Source organism: Pantherophis guttatus, chromosome 2 (genome assembly GCF_059756535.1).
Source record: "Pantherophis guttatus breed Tessera chromosome 2, ASM5975653v1, whole genome shotgun sequence".
Classification (NCBI taxonomy): Eukaryota; Metazoa; Chordata; class Lepidosauria; order Squamata; family Colubridae; genus Pantherophis; species Pantherophis guttatus.
Genome location: NC_142064.1, coordinates 204,919,968 through 204,941,300, shown reverse-complemented (window position 1 = coordinate 204,941,300; position 21,333 = coordinate 204,919,968). Strand labels below are relative to the sequence as shown.

The window sequence follows — 21,333 nt, the reverse complement described above, 5'->3', positions numbered from 1 at the left end:
TGGACCTCACCAGCCCTGCTTCAGGGCTGTTACTTTCTGGAGCTGGACGTGTGGTTCTGACTTCGGACGCCAGCCTTCATGGCTGGGGCATGCACCTCCTCAATCAGGTGGCGCAGGGTCAGTGGTCTCTGTCCGAAAGGCTAAGCAGCATAAACCACCATACTTTCGTGCGCACCCTATCAATCCTTGTCACATCATCCACGGATTAAAGGGTTTCTCCATGGCACAACGAATTTATGCCCACCTACGGTTCATCGTTATCCGTCCTGGGATCTCCCACTGGTCCTACAAGCGCTCACAGAACCGCTGTTTGAGCCGTTGGGGTCCGTTGCTCTCAAGTTCCTGTCGTTCAAGGTGACTTTCCTCCTAGCCATTACATCGGCCAGGAGGGTTTTGGAATTCACGGCTTTATCCATCAGGAAGGATCTCTGCATTTTTCATGCTAATACCATAGTCCTTCGTTTGGACCCTTCGTTCATGCTGAAGGTGAACTCCTTGTTTCACCAGGCCCAGGAGCTCATCTTGCTGGACTTTTGCCCATCCCCTAGGCACCACTGTGAACAAAGTTGGCACAAGCTGGACGTGAGGTGGGCACTTCGTCATTATATTCGTCGCACAGCTTCCTTTAGATGGACTGAGGCCCTTCTCGTTTCGTTCCACCCATCGTCTATGGGCCTGAAGGTTTCCACCTCCACGGTGGGGCAGTGGATCAAGGCCTGCATTTCGAGAGCATATGAGCTCAAAGCCAGGCCCCTGCCGGGCAAGATTTTACCACATTCTACTCGTAGCGCGGCTACCACAGCTGCTTGGGCTATGCAGGCTTCTGTCTTGGATATCTGTCAGGCGGCTACATGGTCGTCCATTTCACCCCTTATTCGCCATTATAAGATAGACGCTTACGCCTCGGCCGAGGCTTCGTTTGGCCGGAGGGTGTTGCAGAGCGTACACGTGGACCTGGAGTCGGGGAGCAGTCAGCCTCCCACCCAGGGGACTTAAGCTTGGGTATATCCCAGCTATGGATTGTAGGAGCAGCGCACTGGAAAACGGACGTTGGCTTACCTGAACGTCCCTTTTCTGGGCGCTGCAACTACAATCCATTCCCTAACCCTTTCGGCTTCCTGCTCCTGAACTGGGGTGGCCTGTTATTACTGACTTGTCTATGCAGTTCTTCTCATCTGTCAAGTGACTGCGCCTTCGTGACAAAGACTGGAGGATCATGGGACAAGTGGGGGTGGTCAGAGCATGAAGGAAGAAAATATTTCGCTCAGTTTCTGTCAGGACGTGAGGAATAAATCCAGCTATGGATTGTAGTCGCAGCGCCCAGAAAAGGGATGTTCAGGTAAGCCAACGTCCGTTTCCTGTCAAACAGCCATATAATAAAGGTAAAAATAGTCAGTGTAATACATTTATACCTCACTGAACTTGTTGCCTGGGAAGGTGTTGGCAGAATTCTGATTCTATGGTTTTTAACCTATGCTCTTGTCTCGATACTGTTGCCTTATTTTTTTTTACAGGGAAACAATAATGACGTTCTTCCAATTGTCAGGCATAGATATGGCCTTCACACAATCATTGAATATGTTACACAGTCCTTCCATAATAATGGTAAAAAAGATTAGTGCTTACATTAAATGTAGACTTGTTTAAGAACTAATTTCTTTCTGTGTCCTTGGATAAAGTCATTTTTAGAGACAGCAATGTAATTTATATTACTGCAGCTGTGGTGGTGCAGTGGTTAGAATACAGTATTGCAGGCTAACTCTGCGAGGAGTTTTGATTCCTTCGATCCTGACCCGCTCAAGGTTGACTCAATTTTCCATCCTTCCAAGGTCAGTAAAATGACCCAGATTGTTGGGAGCTGACTCTGAAAACCACTTAGAGAGGGCTGTAAAGCACTATAAAGTGGTATATACAGGTAAGTGATATTGCTGTTGCTATGTTTATATTGTGATATTTTAAAAGGTTTAAGTCTCCCCACCCCCAACAAGAGTCTTTTCAGAATTCATACTATTGGCAGAATTATATAGTGTACAAATCCAACTGAACATAACTGTTACCTTTTCTTGTAAATGGATGAGAATTATTAAAACTATAGGTCAGATTAGAGCAGCCATATAATATTTGTCTGTCTGCCTGCCTGCCTGCCTGCCTGCCTGCCTGCCTGCCTGCCTGCCTGCCTATCTATCTATCTATCTATCTATCTATCTATCTATCTATCTATCTATCTATCTATCTATTTCGCTTTGCTGTGTGCAAGTATTTCAAGACCACTCTTGACAGATTAGAGATACTTCTGGATTAAGGAGTTTGCTTCCATGGAAGCAAAAACTTCCCATGGGTGTATTGGAAATGTAATTAAGCAGCATCTTTCATTTTTGAATTTATTAAATGAAAATATTTTTAAAAATCACAGTTAATAAAAACTGCATGTACGTGTTGAGCCCATGAGGATGAATTAAATTTGGCTCTCTGCACTGATAATTTTCAGGCATAGCAAATCATACATAGATTCCACCGAAACCATCATCTTTTTGCAATTATTATTCATTTCTTTTATTGCAGGAGATTTCCTTGTTTTTGCTTTTTTTAATTGCTTATTTTTCAATATTTAAACGCTAGTGTTTTCCAGAGAAAAAATGAATTTCCTTTTGACCTCAGCTAGTGCTTATTTTACATTTGTGTATGATATATGTTTATACTGATAGTTGTAAGTACTGTGGTGCAATATCATCTGTACAAAACTATGTCTCCATCAATATATGCCTTTGTTAGACTTTTGTTTGAAGTTATATATTTTTGTATGATGCTACTCAACTGCGTGTAGTCCTCCCTTAAAGAAAATGGAAAATACCAATAAGACAAAGCTTTTTCCTTTGGCAATGAATTATGTCTTGGACTCTGAGATGCCCGCCTTTCCTTACAAGTACAAAATAGAAGCCAGTAGCAGAGCTGCTTTTTGTAGATGCAGACAAAATCCATTTGATTATGGAGAGCAGCTTTTGTGCTGTTAGTTGGATCTACATCAATCCCATACTACAACTCTCAGCATATCAGTGCTGGAAATTCTGAGAGGCTTTAGTGCAAAATATTTAGAAAGCATCAGTTTGAGAAAAGCTCATTTATACCAATAGAAGCATGATGCTAAGGGAAAAGTGTGCATTTCTAGGTCTTGTCTGATTTCAATAATCCATAGTCTCAAAAAGTTTTGGATTGCTGCAGGACATTTTCTATAACAGTTTTATTTTATAAAGTGTTCAATTTTAAAGTTATTGTATGGAAGCATAATGAAATAAAAATAGGACACTAAAGTAGTCAAATATTTTTAAATTTCTTTTGTGATACAGAATCCTGCAGTTGTCTGGAATGGCAAAAGTATTAGGCAAATGATTGGGGAAATATTTCAGTTGGGGTGAGAAACGAGTGTAGGAGAAGGAAAAATGTTTTCTAGACTTCTCAAAATCTTTTTAGATGATGGTAAAGTCTTGGCTACTGTATGTTTCATGTTTTTCTAAATCTGCTTCCTTCTCATCTTCACTGCTGAAGAACAGTTCATCAAAAAAAAGCATAACAAATAGATTTCAAGTTACTCTATTTATATAGATTTAGTTAATATATTCACAGGTTTGTATGAATCAGTTACTCAAAGCAGAAGGTTTTTTGTTGTGATGAAAAAAAAAGCCTTTGATTCAATAGTGTACATGACAAGCTACTTCTAAAACTAAAAGCTTATGGCATTCCCGGATTCCTACATAAATGGATAGCTGTGTTCAAACAGGCAACAAGTAGTCAAAATAGGGAACACCCTTTCAAACCCTGCATCAGTTAACAGCAGTGTCCTCCAAGGAAGCATCTTAGGACCCACACTCTTTATACTTTACATAAACTATCTTTGTGATCATATTATAAGCAATTGTGTTCTCTTTGCTGATGGTATAAAACTATTAAACACCACCAACAATGCTACCCTAGAAAAAGACTTTGACTATCTATCAGAATGGTCAAACAATTGGCAACTCCAAATCTCAACCAACAAATGTTCTGTCTTACATATTGGCAAAAAATAATAATAATAAAAATAAATAAATCAAAACACTAAATACAAGCTGGGCGGATACAACCTTGTAGATAACCCTCACTCTGTTAACGACCTTGGAGTACTCATCTCAGATATGATCTAAGTGCCAGAGCTCACTAACAACATTGCCAAAAAGCATTAAAAGTTGTTAACCTAATCTTGCATAGCTTCTTCTCCGGTAATATTGAACTGCAAACCAGTACATACAAAACTTTTACTAGATCAATTCTTGAATACATCTCATCTGTCTGGAACCCGCACTGCATATTGGACATTAATGCAATTGAATGAGTCCAGAGATATTTCATGAGAAGAATCCTCCACTCCTCTGCTCGCAACAAAATACCTTATGCCACCAGACTTCAAATTTTGGGATTAGACAATTTAGAACTTTGCTGTCTTTGGTCAGACCTAAGCGTAGCACATAAAATTATCTACTACAATGTCCTACCTGTCAATGACTACTTCAGCTTCAACTACAACAATACACGAGCACACAATAGATACAAACTTGTAGTAAACTACGCTTAACTTGATTGCAGAAAATACAACTTAAGTAACACAGTCATTAATGCCTGGAATGAACTACCTGACTGATTTCTTCCCCTAACCCCCAAAACTTTAACCTTAGACTCTACTGTCGACTTCACCCCATTCCTAAAAGGTCTCTAAGGGGCATGCATAAGCGCACCAGCGTGCCTACCATCCCTATCCTAATGTTCCCTTTTATATATATCCATTTCATGTATTCATATGTTTATACTTATATCTGTTACCTATTACATGCTTGACTAAATAAATAAAATAAATAAATAAATAAGCAAGCAAGCTGTTTGGCGTATACTGCTGTCAAAGAATTAGTAGAGGGTTGAGCTGAAGTGTCACCTTTTATTCCCATCACCTTACTCTAAGGATACACCAGAAACTCTGAATAGTGCTTTGTTCAGGATGAGAATAAGTGCTCTTAATGGAGAATCTTGAAATATTCTTTTTTTTCTTTAAAAACCAACCTAATCTGGTTTGCTAAACTGGGTCACTTGGGTTGTGGGACTTCAGTCCATTATTTTTCTATTTTTCCTTCCCCCTGACAATGTTGTATGAATTTGCTCAGTGCTTTGGTTGCCTTCTGTTGCTTTTCTTTAGGAAAGATAATACATAGTTAGAATTATTTTCTCTGGGCATCAAATGAATCTGAAGATGTATCTCCAAGCTCATGGTAATGAAAGTAGAAAAAGGAACTTTCTCCATGCTTTGTATAAAGCCCCAGCCCACTGTAACTGCTTAATTTCTCTTCCATCTGGATCTCAGAAAGAGTAACAGAAAACGGGGGAGTAATGAGGAGAAGGGACAAGGGTTAGGATTGCTTTTGTTTAACATCTTCATTATTGATCAGCATTTGCATACTAATGAAATCAACACATGATGGTGAATTGTGTGAAGCTGCAAGCACATCATAGCAGAAGAGGCTAGGGGTCCCAGGAGCAATTCGAAAACAACAGGAAATTGCAGGATTAGATTTGGTTTCTAAAAATAATAATACTTGTAGAGGTGGGGAAGATCAACATTGGCATGAGATAGAACTGCAAATAGGAACAAGAGGGAAAGTTGGAAATGGAACTCTGTTTCCTCTGTTAAATTTCATGTGTGTTCATTGTACTGGTGCTCTGGGTACCAAGGGAATAGCAATAGCACTTAGACTTACATACCGCTTCATAGTGCTTTACAGCCCTCTTTAAGCGGTTTACAGAGTCTGCATATTGCCCCCAACAATGATTTCCCTGCAACAATTATGGAAGCAAAATTAATATGCCTCTTCTCCTTTTCAAAGATCTCTCCTGGATCCCTTGCAGTTGTAGCAAGTCAGTGTGGAATTTCTCTCAAATCCCATACAAACTCATATTAAAATTAGTGAATAGAATCCATTAATTGTGAGAATGTAGAATAATGCAGTTAGAAAGAATCACAAGAATCATTTAGCCCCACCCCCTACATAGTCAGAGCTCCAAAACAAAGTGGATTAGATCTCGAAGACAACATTGGCCTACCAATTTATTTGCCTCCAGAGTTATTGGAAATGAGATGGGTGGCAAATAAATGTTTAAATAAATGTTTAAATATCTCTCCTCTCTCTCTCTCTCTGTCTGTCTCTATCTCTATCTCTCTATCATCTCTTTCCTGTAAGGGAAAACCAAAACTTTTACTTTGTACTTTTAGCATTGACTCCTGGCGACTACCTGGACTAGTCCCTGCAGTTTTCTTGGCAAGTTTTTCAGAAGTGGTTTGCCTTTGCCTCCTTCATAGGTTGGAGAAAGAATTATTGGCCCCAGGTCACCCACTGGCTTTGTGCCTAAAGTGGGACTAGAACTCAGAGTCTCCTGATTTCTAGTCTGATGCCTCTACACCAAACTAGTTCTCAACTGATACAAGGATTCAAAATATGTCCCTTTCCATTTTTTTCTTTGAATTTATACAGGCCTTGATATCTTTCTAAGCTGCTGATGTTAGTGTGATGAACTCTTCTTATTACTTCAGTGTTTTCAAAGTAAACAATTATAAATTACTTTGGGGCTGAAGAAGAACTGTAATGTTATTAAACAATATATTTTTCACAGTAATGAAACAAGTACTTGGTTCTGCTTTATTTTATTTTAATAGTACATTTTCTATGCTTTCTCATTATACTTAATCTGGCTCACATAATTCATGCTTATTTAAGGAACATGATTTGGGATTGGATCAATAGTCTGGTATCTGATGGGCAGATGTCCAATTCCAATTGCATTCAGTTCATTTAGAAAGAGTTACATCTTGTGTTAGAAATCCAACACAGCCTGATCACACCCACCAATCTGATACCTGCTATTTCAGCTTTTTCATTAACAATAGAAAAATAGCAGCCAATTAGTTAATAGTGCAAAATATATAGTCTTATGACCTAGAATCAAAGTAAATTAGTTTCTGAAAGCTTATGTTTTCTCTTGTTTCAGATATTGTAAGATCCTTTCGTTATTTTTTTAACACCTGATATGGCTACCCTTGCTAGTAATTCTTCACTGACATTTTTTAATTAAGCTAAAGCACAGGATTGACTGCAATGGAGCTCTGATTGTTCTCTCTTCTCATTTTTATCAATTCATTGTTATCCTCAGAGTGCAATTCTTTTTAGCCACCTGTGAATGTTTAATTTGGTTCAAACAATTCATGCTTGTTTAATGAACATGATTTGGGATTGGATCAATAGTCTGATATCTGGAAATCAATCCCATGTACAGTAATAGGGCCTCCTATTCCAGAATGAAGAAGTGGGAGACACTATTTGTAGCTCTCTTGGTGTTGCTTTTATTTGAAGCTGAGGCTATGGTAGTAAAGGGCAATCTGAAGTCTTCCAGCTGTTAGTCTTAGCTGTTAGACTTAGTCTTCCATCACCTCAATTAACCTCTCCAATGATAAGATTATGGGATTTGCAAGGTAAAACATGCCTATCCCTAGCATATGTACCTCAGGCTTTGCAACCAGAGTATATTTTCTCTGTATATTGAGGATGCTGATTGACTAGAAAAAAAGTATTAAATCAGATGGTTAAAGTATCTTCTAATATTTCACTTCAGTTTTCTCCAAATCTTTGCTGCAATATCTGTTTTCATTTTGATTCCTTGGTTAGCCTTCTCATATATAATGAATGCTCCATTTAAATGGACCAAGTAGTTTTGGCATGCTTTTCACATTCTAGTCTCTGTCAATATTCATAGCTATTTTAATGGTTTTTTAAAAATGAAATCAATATTAAACAACTTTGCTTTCTCTACTGATATTTCTTTTCAAGGTGAGCAGCAGACTAAGGTGTGTTGCTTCACTTACTTAAAGCAGTCTGTTATTTTACTGGTTGCAGTTCATTCTATGCTATTATCCTTCTCATCTTTTCTACTAACTTCTCCTATTGCTATCTTATGATTATATTACTTTGTTGTTTGTATGTACACTGAGAGCTTCTGCACAGGATACAAATTCCTTGTGTGTCCAATCACACTTTGCCAAATAAAGTATTCCATTCCATTCTATGCAGGCACATTCTTGAAGAGGACCATTTGATTTCATTTTAGCAATCTCCCTACATTTCTTTCTTTGATCAGTTTTTATTTTTGTCTTTCCCATTATTAAAAAGTGTCCTGCATAACTGCACCAATCTTGTTCACTGTGTTCTGGTCTTTCCTGGCATGGATATGGTCTACAATTGTGCCTCCATTGTTACACACTGTAGAATTGAACTGTCGCCGACTACTGCTTATTATGCTGTTGGCTTTTTAAAATATGCTTAGCTGACAATTTCAAGAGGTTCAAGAGGTTGATTGCCATTTTGAAGGATGTGACCTTCCCCCCCCAGTTCAGAGGGAACCAAATGGATTTAGTAGAGTAGACTCTGATACATAGCAGGGTGGCTTTTTTCACTACATAAATTGGGATTCTTTTTCTCCTGATGTTTTTAGTCCTTTTTTTTGAGGAAATATCTTTGCTGGTAGAGACTTTCCTGCTGGATTAAGGAAGTATCCAGCTATACTGTGCATGCTAGCTGCATGAGCTAATACAATTTTTATATTCCTATCAAATTTTGAATTTTCCAGCAAAACAACTTCTCATTAAAATCTCATACAGCGGGTACTTGGCTTGGCAGTGACTGACGTGAAATGTATTGTCTTCTCTGACATGTGTTTGCTTGTTTGTCTGCATCTCTTATTGCTCATTATATTTATCATACGGCTCTTTTAATAGCTACAGAGTGTTCTTTTCTTTGTATCTGAAATTTCTCACCAACTGACTCTGCATTTATGCCAGTTCTTTTCTTCTGTTCTTGTTCTCTTTCTCTGGCCTGGGAGATTTGGACAAAGGTTAGGCAGGGGGCGAGGAAGGGCAGCAAATAGGATGCATCTCCTGTAGTTTATATGTTTACCATATTTTTTCTTCTGCAGCAAGAGTCCAAAGAGGAGCACGATCTGCAGAAGAAAAGAACAAAACAGCAGCTGGATAGAGTGAAGTTCACCGCAAAAAGAAAAATTACACGTAGGTGTCACATGTCTGGGGGAAAGGGGATATGAGAGAATGAAGAGTGCATACTTTTTTTAAAAAAAAATCCAGCTTTTACATATGTCAAACATATATGTTGATGCTTAATAATTTAGTTTATATGCATGTGTAAGTGAGGCTGCAGCTGTGTTCTGGTATGTTGCTCCTACTCCCCAATATATCTAAGGTGATATCTTGTATATTTGAGATCGGAAAGATGAAAGGAATTATAAAGGTTACTGGTGCTGTGCTATATGGAAACCCAGAGTAAGAATGAAAAGTGGTTTTTATCACCTTCATATATATTATTTAAGCTAGCTGTTGCAAGATTTGGTGCCGTTCCAACACATTACATTTTGATTCACACAATTGCCAGCCAGCATTTGCCTTTATTGGTAACTGGTTTTTGAGAATTGAAATCTATCTGGAATGTAAGAATTTGAGGAAGGCTGGCTAAGCTCTATCTAAAGGCAGCCTTGCACTCATATATTTTATGCTTGGTAGCTTGCCATTAGGTGAAGAACGCACACCCAGATCTATTCATTAATCAATTTAATCCAAAAGCCTCCTTCAAGTTTGTATTAAGTGAGGTAATCAATGAACGGCAACTGGAAAACTAGGTTCCATTGCTGCCACCAACTCTTCCTTATAAACCAGCCTTTGGGAAACAAGGAGAGGATTGAAGGAGAGGTCCTCACCCCACTCTGGGTCTGGCTAATGACAGAATGGGAAACCAAACTAAACTAGGTGTCTTTAGCTCAACTAAGCTGATGTGGGCACTAGGAGGAAACTGATCAATTCCAGAATTTAAACAAAAACCAGTGTTGTTATAGATGCCAGAAGAAGATACAGACACAACACACAGTTAAAAAGAGTTTAAAAAACACAAGCCTAATACAATTCTAACTGTAGGGAAACAACTCCAGTTTCAACCTGGCCTGAAATTATTCCCTTATTTAAGATGCCAGCTTTCTATAAATTTCTATAGAATTCTTTCTATAAACAAAAAAACTATTTTCATCCAGAACCCCTTCTTTTCCTTTATTGATTCTCAGGGGTCAAGTCAACTATGGGAAGATAAGGCTGGCTTGTTCTTTAAAAGGCCAGTTGTTCCCTGTTACAAATTTGAAACCAATTCCTAATGGCTTCCCAAATATATCCATAGAGTTTCCTTGGTTCAATAGGGAAATGGTGACTATTGCCATTTGGTATTACCTCCATCTAGTCCTATAATTTTGGTAGACCCTGGTGATATAGCTTCTTAGGTAATTTACTTGAGAAACAAGTAATAGATTCATGAAGTTGGATGGGATATAAGGACATGTCCAGGATTTGCTGAACCCATTCATGATAGTAGGAAGATTTCAAGGGTGTTGGTTGTTTTAGTTTTTGAAAGGGTTATTTCTGATGGACCATTAAAATGTAGCAAAAAATAAAATAATTCACGGAGCAAATTTTGGTTTAGTTTCCTCATGATAGCTTCATGGTTTTATTCTGATTCATAACATGAATTCAGGAGCACCTATCCTATACCCAACAGTATTTGCCCACCCAATACAATCTGGTAGAAAGGCTCCCTTCATGTCTCTTTGCTCAGGGGTCCTCTATAGCAGGGGTCCCCAAAATGGGCTGCGGACTGATATTGGTCTGTGGCCTGTTAAGAACTGGGCTATGCAAGCATCAGGTAAGTGAGTGAAGCTTCATCTACGCATGTGTGGGATCTAGGTTGTGCATGAAACTATCCCCCTGGTCTGTGGAAAAATTGTTTTCCACAAAACCGGTCTCTGGTGCCAGAAATGTTGGAGACCGCTGATCTATAAGGGGTCACAGAAACAGGTTTCCCCTATTGCTGAGCCGCTGAGTGACTCCTATTGTATGCTTTAGAAAGGCCCTTAGAACCTGGCTATTTCAATTGGCCCCAGGAGTGGGTTATTTTAATGTGTTCCCTCTGGAACTAAATTTTATCTTTTTGTACATTAAATGGTGCCGCAGAGTTTGTTTATGTTGACATTTGTTTTTAACCTGATGTGGACATGTTGGAATATATATCGCTCAGAATTCTTGGTGAATGGAATAAGCCCAATAAATTATATAATGTTTGCAACTTATCTGATCTGAAACTATATGAGATGCATTTGTGAAAGCAGTCATTGTATTCCAAGCAGAAATTCAAGTCAGTATTTAAGAAGTCTTCGCAGATTTTTCTAATGGAAAACAAGGCTATATTCAGGAATCTAAAGTAGTAGAAAGCTTTTGTGCTTACTTCAACTTCTACACTATGTAAGCGCTTCTCCAGGTCCTTAAGGATTCTTTCATATCAAGATATTCTCCATAGTAGGTGGAGACAGCGGCCAGGATGGGTAGTGCTCAGTTGCTCTTGATTGGTGGACTGAGTCTGCCGTAGTTGTTAAGTCCCGCCTATGTTGCCTAGGATACCCAGCTTTTGACTCAGTCGTTCAAGGTGGTTAGGCGTGTGGATAGTCTTCTCTCCCTGTTATTTCCCTTTCTACTTGAAATTCTGGTTTTTGATCTTGCCTGTCTCTGACTTCTCTTTTGCCTCTGGTCCACGAAGGTATTGGTTTTCCGATTTTAAGGGGGAGGGAGCGGATCGCCTCCATTCCCTTTTTTTCTTTTTCTTTTTTTTTACTCGACAAGCGCTTCACCTTTCATTCGATCAGTTCACGCGCCTCACAGCTGTTGCGGGCGGCGTGTCTTCCGCCGATTACCGACTCGCCTTGGTGGTTGGGTGGTTTTCCAACTTCAGCTGTCATTCTCCCGGCTTCTTTTTTCGGGCTGCGTGTCAGCGGCCATCTTGTTTGTTGCGCGCACGTCTTTTGAGCGGCGTTTTGGCCGCTCAAAAGACCGTTTCTTACTGGAGCGAGGGGTTTTGGGCAGCTTGTTGCTGCGAATTTGGAGCCGGTGAGTGATTTTTCGGGCAAATTGTCAGCCGCCAGTTCCTCGTTCATCAGTGAGGCAGTTCGGGTGGACTTTCAGCCGCCATTTTGTTTGAGGTTCGGGCGGCGAGTCGGCCGCCATTTTGGTAGACGCCAAGAACGTCTTTCACCTCGGCAGCCTCAGCACCTCCCGGACTCGTCCTTCAGCGGGCAGTTTTGAGTGTGGGGTTTTGCCCCCCCCAACCTTCATTAAACAAAATAAAATAAAATTTAAATAAATAAATTTTAAAAAAAAAAACAGGACCCGCTTCTTGGCGGGTGGCTTGTGAGTGGGGTCTTGCGCCCCTCTCTCCCCGTTTGTCCCCCAATAGAGGGGTTGGGGTGCTCTATTTGTGGGGTTCTTACACCCCCGATATCGGCTCTCTGGCTTCTGGCCTTTGAAATCACACGTCTTAACGGTCCCTTCTGGGTTCCGGACATCAAGGCGATGCTGCAATGGGTTCTAGTGGGGTCTTGCGCCCCCTTCTTCGCCCTGAACGGCCCTACATCCCGGCGGTTGCTCTTTTGTCGCCATTGTTCCAGCTAGGTAGGCACTGAGCAAGCTTCTGGTGGAGCTTTGCGCCCCCCTCTCTTACTGTGTTTTTTTTTTTTAACTGTGGCCCAACCTCTGCTCGACTTCTCCTGGACTGTCCCTGTGGCCTCCAGACTTTGGTCTGCGCCCATTACCGTATTAGACAGTTAGCAGATTTAAAGAATACATCTTTTTTTCCAGTAATGGCACCATGCCTAAGGCCGTGAGTAAGCCCAAGCATGGGCGGAGAGCCACTTTGACTGCGGGCAGCACGTCTCGATCGGTCACTGTAGAGGGGACTCATCTCCCTTCGGATCTCGCTACCAGTGACCAGCCTTTGGAGCCCCGTCATGCGCCTTCCAAGCATTCCACTTCCACGCGGGCCGAGATGCGCAGGGACAGAATGCTGAAGAAGCTGTGTGAGCGGGCTGCCAGACCTTCACAAGCAGCACCAGTGTCCTTACCGGTTCCACCTTTGGTGAGCCCCGGACCCCCAGCGTCGGCACATCCTTCAGACCACTTGTCCTTGTTTGACAGTCAGCTGATCATTCAGCCGGACAGCTTGTGGGGTCAGACAATGCAATCTATGCTGACTGGTCCTTCCCGGGCTTCCTCTCCTCACCAGCTCCTGGTGGTACCCCCTCATTCGGGGCCAGGGCTTCCGGACCCTCCAATCCTCCTCTCTCTAGACCAACTGCAGAACATCATTGCATCGGCCTTACAGCAGTCTTGGGCCCAGCATCGATCTCCTCACAATGAGCATTTGGTGCGTTCTGACCATTCTGCCATTTCACATGAGGCAGACTGTGACGATGCTCTTTCCATAGCCGCTCCTGACTCGCCTATTTCTTCGGCAGATAGTCATATTTCTTCTCGAGGTGGCGTTGACCTGCTGGAGCGTGAGCTCTCGGAGGATGAGGGAATGCCTCCAGAACAACCAGCTTTCACCGGCCTTTTTCCCCAAACATTGTTTAAGTCCCTGCTCTTTAAATCCATCAATACAGCTGAGCTTGCTTCCTCCCAGGCTGTGCCGGTGCCGCCTTCCTCCACATCCCCCACTCCACCTCTGTTTTTGGAGGTCGTCAGGAAGCAGTGGGCTTCACCTGGCATGATGGTAACCCCTTCGACTACAGATCAGAGAAATTTCAACATGTCCTCCGATTTAGCTACTCTACTTCAAATTCCTTCTGTGGACGCACCAGTGGCAGCGTTGCTCCCCAATGCGACCATGCCAGGAGACCCGGCCGAGGGTCTCTGCCCTGAGGAGAGGAGAGCAGACCAGGTGTTACAGCGTGCCTTCCAAGGGGCATCTTGGGCCGTCCAATCCGCTTCCACAGCGTCTTTCTTTAATCAGACCACGCTCCTCTGGTTGCGCCAACTTCAGGAGTCCTTGGCCTCTGACGATATCTGCATACGTCAGGATTTAAACAAGATCATTGCGGCCGTACAATTCTCGGCTGATGCCACATTGAACGCGGCTCGTTTCGCGGTGAAATCCCTAGCTTTTGTGGTAGCTGCCCGTCAGCTGGTCTGGCTTCGTCACTGGCAGGCGGATGCCAGGCACAAATGGTGGTTGGTGTCTGTTCCGTTTGCGGGTTCCAAGCTGTTCGGGGATGGTTTGGATGCGTTTCTTATGGAGACCAAGGACAAACGGAGGGTTCTACCGTCTACTGGAGGGGCGAACCTCGCTTTCATCCTTATTCATCTCACTCGACTTACCGAGGTCATGACGTGGGTCTTCCTCTTCCTTCCCTCCCTCCAGGTTCCAGGGACAGTCCAAGTCTCGTCATTGTTATACCCCGGACAGGGCTTCTCGAGGTAGGCCTTTTGCCAGCAAACGGCCCTTTCGTGGGGGAGGGGGTCGCTCTTTCCATCGCCATCGCTGAATGCAGTCCGAGCCCACCCATCAGCGGCAGATTGGATCTGTTCGCCGCTCGCTGGGAGGCTACTACTTTGGACAAATGGGTCTTGGCCACCTTAAAATCAGGATTGGCACTTGAATTCCTCTCCACTCCTCCTATGTTGTTTGTCAGCTGTCCATTGTCTCGCAATCTCCAGAGGCGAGCCCTCATGGAGGCTGCTGTGCAGCATCTCCTTTCAATCAGGGCTATCCAACCAGTTCCTGATCCCGACTGGGGATCAGGTTTTTATTCCCGTGTTTTTTTTGTTCCGAAGTCATTGGGGGAGTGGAGACCAATTCTGGACCTTAAATTGCTGAACCGGTACGTTGCATACTGTAAATTTAAAATGCATTCCTTGAAATCCATCCTCGACGGCTTCTGGAGGGGCGATCTCTCATCCATAGACGTCACCGAGGCCTACCTTCATATCCCCATCCTCCCCGCTCATCGGCGGTTCCTTAGATTTTGTTACGCTGGAGCACATTATGAGTATACTGCCCTCCCCTTTGGCCTTTCCTCCGCTCCACGTTCCTTCACAAAGGTGTTGTCCGCCCTAGCAGCGTCCCTTAGGGCCAAGTCGGTTCGCCTGCAATGTTATTTAAACGACATTCTAATTTTATCTTCGTCTCTGTTGCAGGCTGCTTTGGATGTGCAGGTTACCTTGCAGACTCTTGCTGCGCATGGCTTTTCGATTAATTTTAAAAAAAGCCAACTTGTCCCTTCTACCTGGATCCTCCATTTGGGGGCGGTCATCGATTCTGTGGCAGGGGAGGTTTCCCTATCGCAAGATCGCCAGGACAGTTTAAGAGCCCTGGTGGCACAGGTGGAGGCAAGTAGGTTGGTCTCGCCCCGGGTTCTTTCCCAACTCTTGGGGAACATGATTTCCACCATTGGCATTGTCCCCTGGGCTAGGCTGCACTCCCGCGAACTTCAGTGGTTCCTCATGCCATTGCAGAAGGCGGGTAGGGGCACTTCGTCTCTCCGGGGCCCGGTTCCCCTGTCGGTATACAGGTCCCTTCAGTGGTGGCGGTCTCTGGCGCTTTCAAAGGGCTCCCTCTTCTTCGATCCGCAGAGGGTGGTAGTGACCACGGATGCGAGTCTGCAGGGCTGGGGAGCCCATTGTCTGGGACAGACGGCGCAAGGCACGTGGAGCAGTTGCGAATCTTGCCATCCGATCAACTGGCTGGAATTGTACGCGATATTCTTGGCCCTTCGAGCTTTCCGGCATCTCATCTCCGGCTCCTGACCCTCCGCTTCGGCATTCCAGAGGTTGATCTGTTCGCAATGCCAGCGAACACGCAGTTCCCCTGCTTTTTCACGAGGTACCCTGCTCCTCGTGCGGCGGTCACAGATGCTCTCAGATCCCTGTGGCCGACGGGGCTACTGTACACCTTCCCACCTATCCCTCTCCTGCCACAGGTAATCCGCAAGCTGCTGTCGGAGCGAGCGGAGCTGATTCTGCTAGCCCCTCACTGGCCTTGGAGGCCTTGGTTTGCAGACCTTGTTTCCTTGTCGGTCGCTCCTCCTTGGCGCATTCCTCAGGCGGAGGGCATCCAGACACAGGGGACACTGCGGCACCTGGACATTCAGTGGTTCAATTTGACCGCCTGGAGATTGAGCGGCGCTCTCTGAGGAGCGTCAACCTTCCAGTAGACGTTATCCAGTCGATTCAGGCTTCGCGGCGGCCTTCCACCGACCGGATCTATTCGGCGACCTGGCGGTCTTTCTGCATGTGGTGTACTTGGCAAGAAGTTCAACCTCTTCACGCCTCTATTGTCGACATCCTGGTCTTTCTCCAGGAGGGTCTTGCCAAGGGTCTGTCTCCTAATACACTGCGCCGACAAGTGGCGGCCATCTCCTCAGTGCTTGCAGATCTCTGGACTCCTTGGCTCAACATCCGCTGCTACGCCGTTTCCTGAGGGGAGCCTCTAATTTGTGTCCACCCACTTTGCATAGGTACCCTACCTGGGACCTATCGCTGGTTTTGAGCTCACTTATGGGTCCCCCGTACGAGCCTTTGCGGACTGCCAGCCTCCGTTTGCTGACTTGTAAGGCCACCTTTTTGGTGGCCATTACCTCAGCTTGCCGCATCTCCGAACTGGCCGCTCTCTCCACTCGGAGTGACCTTTGTATTTTCCACGTAGACAGTGTTGTCCTCTGACTGGATCCTACTTTCGTGCCCAAGGTGAACACACTTTTTCATCGCACGCAAGAACTTACTTTGCCCAGTTTCTGTCCGCGTCTTACGCATCCTAGGGGGCGGCGTTGGCATACTTTGGACGTGCGTAGAGCATTGAAAGTTTACATTGCGAGGACATCTTCCTTCCGCAGGTCTGAATCCCTCTTTGTGTCCTTCCTGCCGGGGTCGCTTGGTTCCAAGGTATCATCTTCTACCATCGGGCGATGGATACGTCACACGATCTCTACGGCCTATGACCTGCGTTCCCTGCCACATCCTCCTCGGGTAACAGCGCACTCCACCCGCAGTGCAGCGACGTCAGCGTCCTGGGCTACCCAGGCTTCCTTGTTGGAGATCTGCCGGGTGGCTACATGGACTTCTCCGTCACTGTTCATTTGCCACTACAAAATTGACAAATTCGCTTCGGCGGACGCCGCCTTTGGACGTCGGGTGGTACAGGGGGTTCTTTTGGGGGAGAGTCCCTCGGTCCAACCTGGCCCCACCCGTTAATTGGGGCTGTGAACTTGGGTATGTCCCATCCTGGCTGCTGTCTCCACCTACTATGGAGAAGGGGCGTTGGTCCTACCTGAGACGCTCCTTCTCGTAGGGTGGAGACAGTGGCCAGACCCTCCCTGCGCCAGTCTGGTCTCGGACTTTTCTCTTCTTACCTTTCCTGGTCGTCCACACGCCGAGTCTGTCATTTTTTCTCTGCCTTCGCCAAAAGCTGGGTATCCTAGGCAACATAGGCGGGACTTAATAACTATGGCAGACTCAGTCCACCAATCAAGAGCAACTGAGCACCACCCATCCTGGCCACTGTCTCCATCCTACGAGAAGGAGCGTCTCAGGTAGGACCAACGCCTCATCTCTAAATTCCTTTACAAGAAAGGAATTTGGAAAATGGAAGGGCACATCTCCTGTTTATGCAGCATACTTACGAGACAGGTTCGTTTCAGTTGAATATGAAATTTTCAGCACATAAAGTCTTGGAAATTTTGGATCTCTTGTACTTGTTTGGAGCCCACTAATGTCAGCCTTATAAGGTAGAGCAAGCTAAGAAACAAATGCTTATGTGCAGTGGTGTGGTAGTAAATGCATCACAACTAGCTACCAAGCCACTGCAAGCCACTGCATTGGTGCACTAGGAATTGCTACTCTGCTCTCAACCAGCTCATAAAATTTCTGAAAACGTAACAGTCGGCTCCTGCAAGCCAGCTCCAGCACATCACTGTCCAGCACACCACTAAAGTAGTTTTATAAATACTGTAGCTATAGAAGTTTAAAGAATAGCAACATTAACAGAATCTCTTAAATCTGAATGTGCTTTCCTCCTCCCTCACTTTATCTTCATGTGAATTTGGGAAGAGCCTGTCTGAGATATTTACTGAAATTACTGTAGTTTTTTTGGAATGAACTTATGCTTTCCCTCTTTGATTGTTGCCCTGGTAACAATTCTATCCACTGTCCATCAAGGCTATTTTATGTGCCCTCTATATCTAGCTTCTTCTAACTAGATCCTTAGTCCAAACATTGGTAAAGCATGGCCTTAGCCACCCCTAACAGTGCTGGCCTAAGCAAAAGTATTTGCATTTCTCACTCTCTTCACTGCTTTGGATGCAGGTCTCATCCACTATATTAGAGCAGTCAATTAGCAATAATTAATTAGGCACATCCATTTACATGTCTGCTCTTTTATTTATTAGAACTATAATTAGCCTTTTAGTGTTTATTTTTAGGCAAATTAAGGTTCATTTCTTTGAAATAGAAATGCTGTCTATGTTTTAAAGGATTGCTTGAGTTTGATGACAAATTGGTCTCTTAGAGAAAAGGCTGATATGCAGAGGATGGGGGTTGCTTGGCCTTTTCCTTGGGGATTTAGATTCAGCTTACTCAAGCAATTAGCAACTGTGGGAGGGGGGTGCGGGTGTACTTTACACACTTACTTATATGTGTATGTGTGTATAAATATGTGTCTCTGTATGTGTGTGTATTGATGGTGCAAAGGATTATCTCTCAATGGGCCCAGTTCACATTCCTCCTTGAGTTGACATTTTATTATTAATTACAAGGCATATCAGGTCTGTTTTAGCTGTACATATGGAGAAGTATTTATTTGTATATTTTAATTGCAATAATTTATATGCTGCTTCCTCATATAGCTCTAGACAGTTCACAATAAAATCAGGCAAAACCCATCACAACATCACATTATAAACAGCATAATCTCAACAACAAAAGCCTAAAATGTTCAAGTGCTCAAAATACTTCCTGATAAATAATACCTTCTGCCTTGAAGGCCTATTGGAAAAGAGTGGTTTCAAAAAGACAATAGGGAAGGTCTGTCCTCACTTTGGAATGGATCAAGCTCTTTCCACATTGTGACAGCTGCCATAGAGAAGGACAGTTTCCTGGCTCCCTTCCACATAACATTGCAACCTGCTTTCTTGGAATTCAGGGTTCTCATTGAGCCTGGGGCCAGCAGTCAGGAATGGGTTAACTCTGTCTGATATCTGAGGACTGAGTCTGCAAGCTGTTAAGCTCCTCCTCTTCCTCTTGCTTCCCAGCTTTCAGACTCAGTCTGATCTGGACAGACATCTTTTGCTGAGCTGCCCATTCCTGATTTCTGGAATCTCTGACCTGCTCCCTATTTAGGGTTGAGCTTTACTAGCGTGAAAGGTGTACCTAACCTATCCCTTTAGGTCTTTCATGGTGAACCTTCTGCCACTGTAACTGAGTTGTTGCTGGCTCTCTTTCCTTCTACCCCTCCCGGGCATGTCAAATTTTTCAACTTTCAATTTTCAAACATTAAGGGTGCTCAAAAGTTGTGACATGCCTTGTGGGTTGTAAAAATATTTTGGTTACTTTAATATAATTTAGATGTGCTTTGTAAGTAACTACATAAATATCATAACTTTTTGACATTTTGTTTCATATCTCAGCATTAAAGCCTTCTTCAGAGAACTAGGGTTTTATACAATGTGTCCAAGGTAGGATAATTTGAGTGTGGTCGTTTGTATCTTGAGGGAGAATCCTGAATTGATTTGTTCAATGAGCCATTGGATTGCTTTCTTGGCTTTTCCACAGCATTTTCAGATGACTTCTCCAATACCAAAATTCAAAAGCATTAATGCTCATTAACTGTTTTGAAAATTTTCAAAATGATGGATTTTTTTCTGGGGGAGAGGGGGGAGGGAAGCTAGCCTTTTTTTTTAGTTGGGAGGAACTCTTTCTTGGCATTAATTTTATGGCAATCTGATTGTAAAAGAGAGAATAATATAGGGTTTGGTGGCATTGAGGAGCAAGTTGTTAATTAATAAGACATTTTCTGAAGAAATAGTTCTTATGATATAAAATTTAAAAAAGCTAAACTTGTTTGAATAATTTTCAGGTTTCAGTTCTTTAAAAACGCTCTTAATTTTTTTTCCTTTCCACCCTGTTCTCTATGTTTTCTTGGTGAAATTGATTTGTTGTTCATGCGAGGCTTAATTTGATGCTGCTTAAGCTTTTTCTCGGTAGATTTAATATACAGAAAGCCAAACATTGATTCAGCGAAACTATGCTAGTTTTACCAAACAGCATTTCAGATGTTATAGTTGAACAAATGTTGAAAAATATATACAAATGTTCTTCATTTGTACCTATATCTATCTTGTGCAAAAAAAGCTTGGAAAATATTTTCTACTTGCAGTGTCGGCCCATTCTTACCTGCCCAAATATCCCAACATTGTTTGTTTTTCAAAGCTCAGCTTCTATTTTTGTGTCTCAAGTTTTAAAGATGTCTGTTTATCCACACCGCAAAGAAACTTAACAAAATACTTAGAATTTCTAATCATAATTAATTATGACCAATGTAATCAACATCAAGCATATACAAATTGCAGGCAGTGTTTAGAAGTGATCTGAATAATGTATGACTGTCAGAGATGCATAGTATGGCTTCCGTAGAGCAGACACCCTGTTTGATTCTTTTATTCTTTTGCATGTTGTATATTTCATAGGGGACAAACACGTATTCCTTTTCAGTACATCTATGAATGTGGGATAGTACAAAGCTATGCTGTGTGTTTTTTTAGTGTTCCACATTCTTTGCTGTAAAATGAAAAGAGGTCTTCTAAGCATAGGCATAATCTTAACTATGTTTTAATAGCAAATGTGTGTGAAGCAAATTAGATTTTATTTGGGAAAGCAATTCATGTTACACAGGTTGATGTTATCTGCTTCCAAGTGAAGAATGGAATCCAGTGAAGCAATTCAGGTAGGCTCAAATCATTTTGGACTGTCGTGCAGGTGAAGGATCCTGTTACCCTTCACCTCCAGCACTAGCTGAAGTGCTTCCAGGTTCTGTGGCTCTATGATTATCCACAGTTTATATTGAACTCAAGGCATTCAGCACACTTAAACTACTTCGTCTTGAGACATCTAAGCCTTCCTTCTCTGGTAGATACTGGTGGTAGTCTTTCAACATTTGCCAGAGCCTCCAGCTTGCGAAACCTTTGATCAGCTTGTGAAGATATGGCTGCTCTCAGCCTTCCTGTAGAACAGACTGTATGGGAGAAGGTTGAGATACAACCACAATCATTTTAAATTACTGTTTTCAATCATGGCAATTTTTAGGTGCATGGACTTCAAAGGCAGGCAGCATAGCCATTGATGAG

At 43.0% G+C, this 21,333-nt stretch overlaps 1 protein-coding gene across 18 annotated transcripts in view; it reads left to right on the top strand.

Annotated features, from left to right (window-relative positions):
* UIMC1 (ubiquitin interaction motif containing 1) overlaps positions 1 to 21,333 on the top strand; it is a 105,773-nt gene that overhangs the window by 33,110 nt on the left and 51,330 nt on the right. For 14 of the 18 annotated variants that reach the window (XR_015732603.1, XR_015732602.1, XM_034442522.3 and 11 more), the window contains exon 3: positions 9,040 to 9,130. The exons of 3 other annotated variants lie outside the window; for them this stretch is intronic. Coding sequence is in view for 12 of the 15 variants with exons in the window: in XM_034442522.3 (XP_034298413.1) it covers positions 9,040 to 9,130 (91 nt within the window). In the remaining 3 variants the exon portion in view is untranslated. Of the gene's footprint in view, positions 1 to 322; positions 1,916 to 9,039; positions 9,131 to 21,333 lie in introns of those variants that run through there. One more of the 18 variants, XM_087887573.1, reaches the window with a different exon arrangement.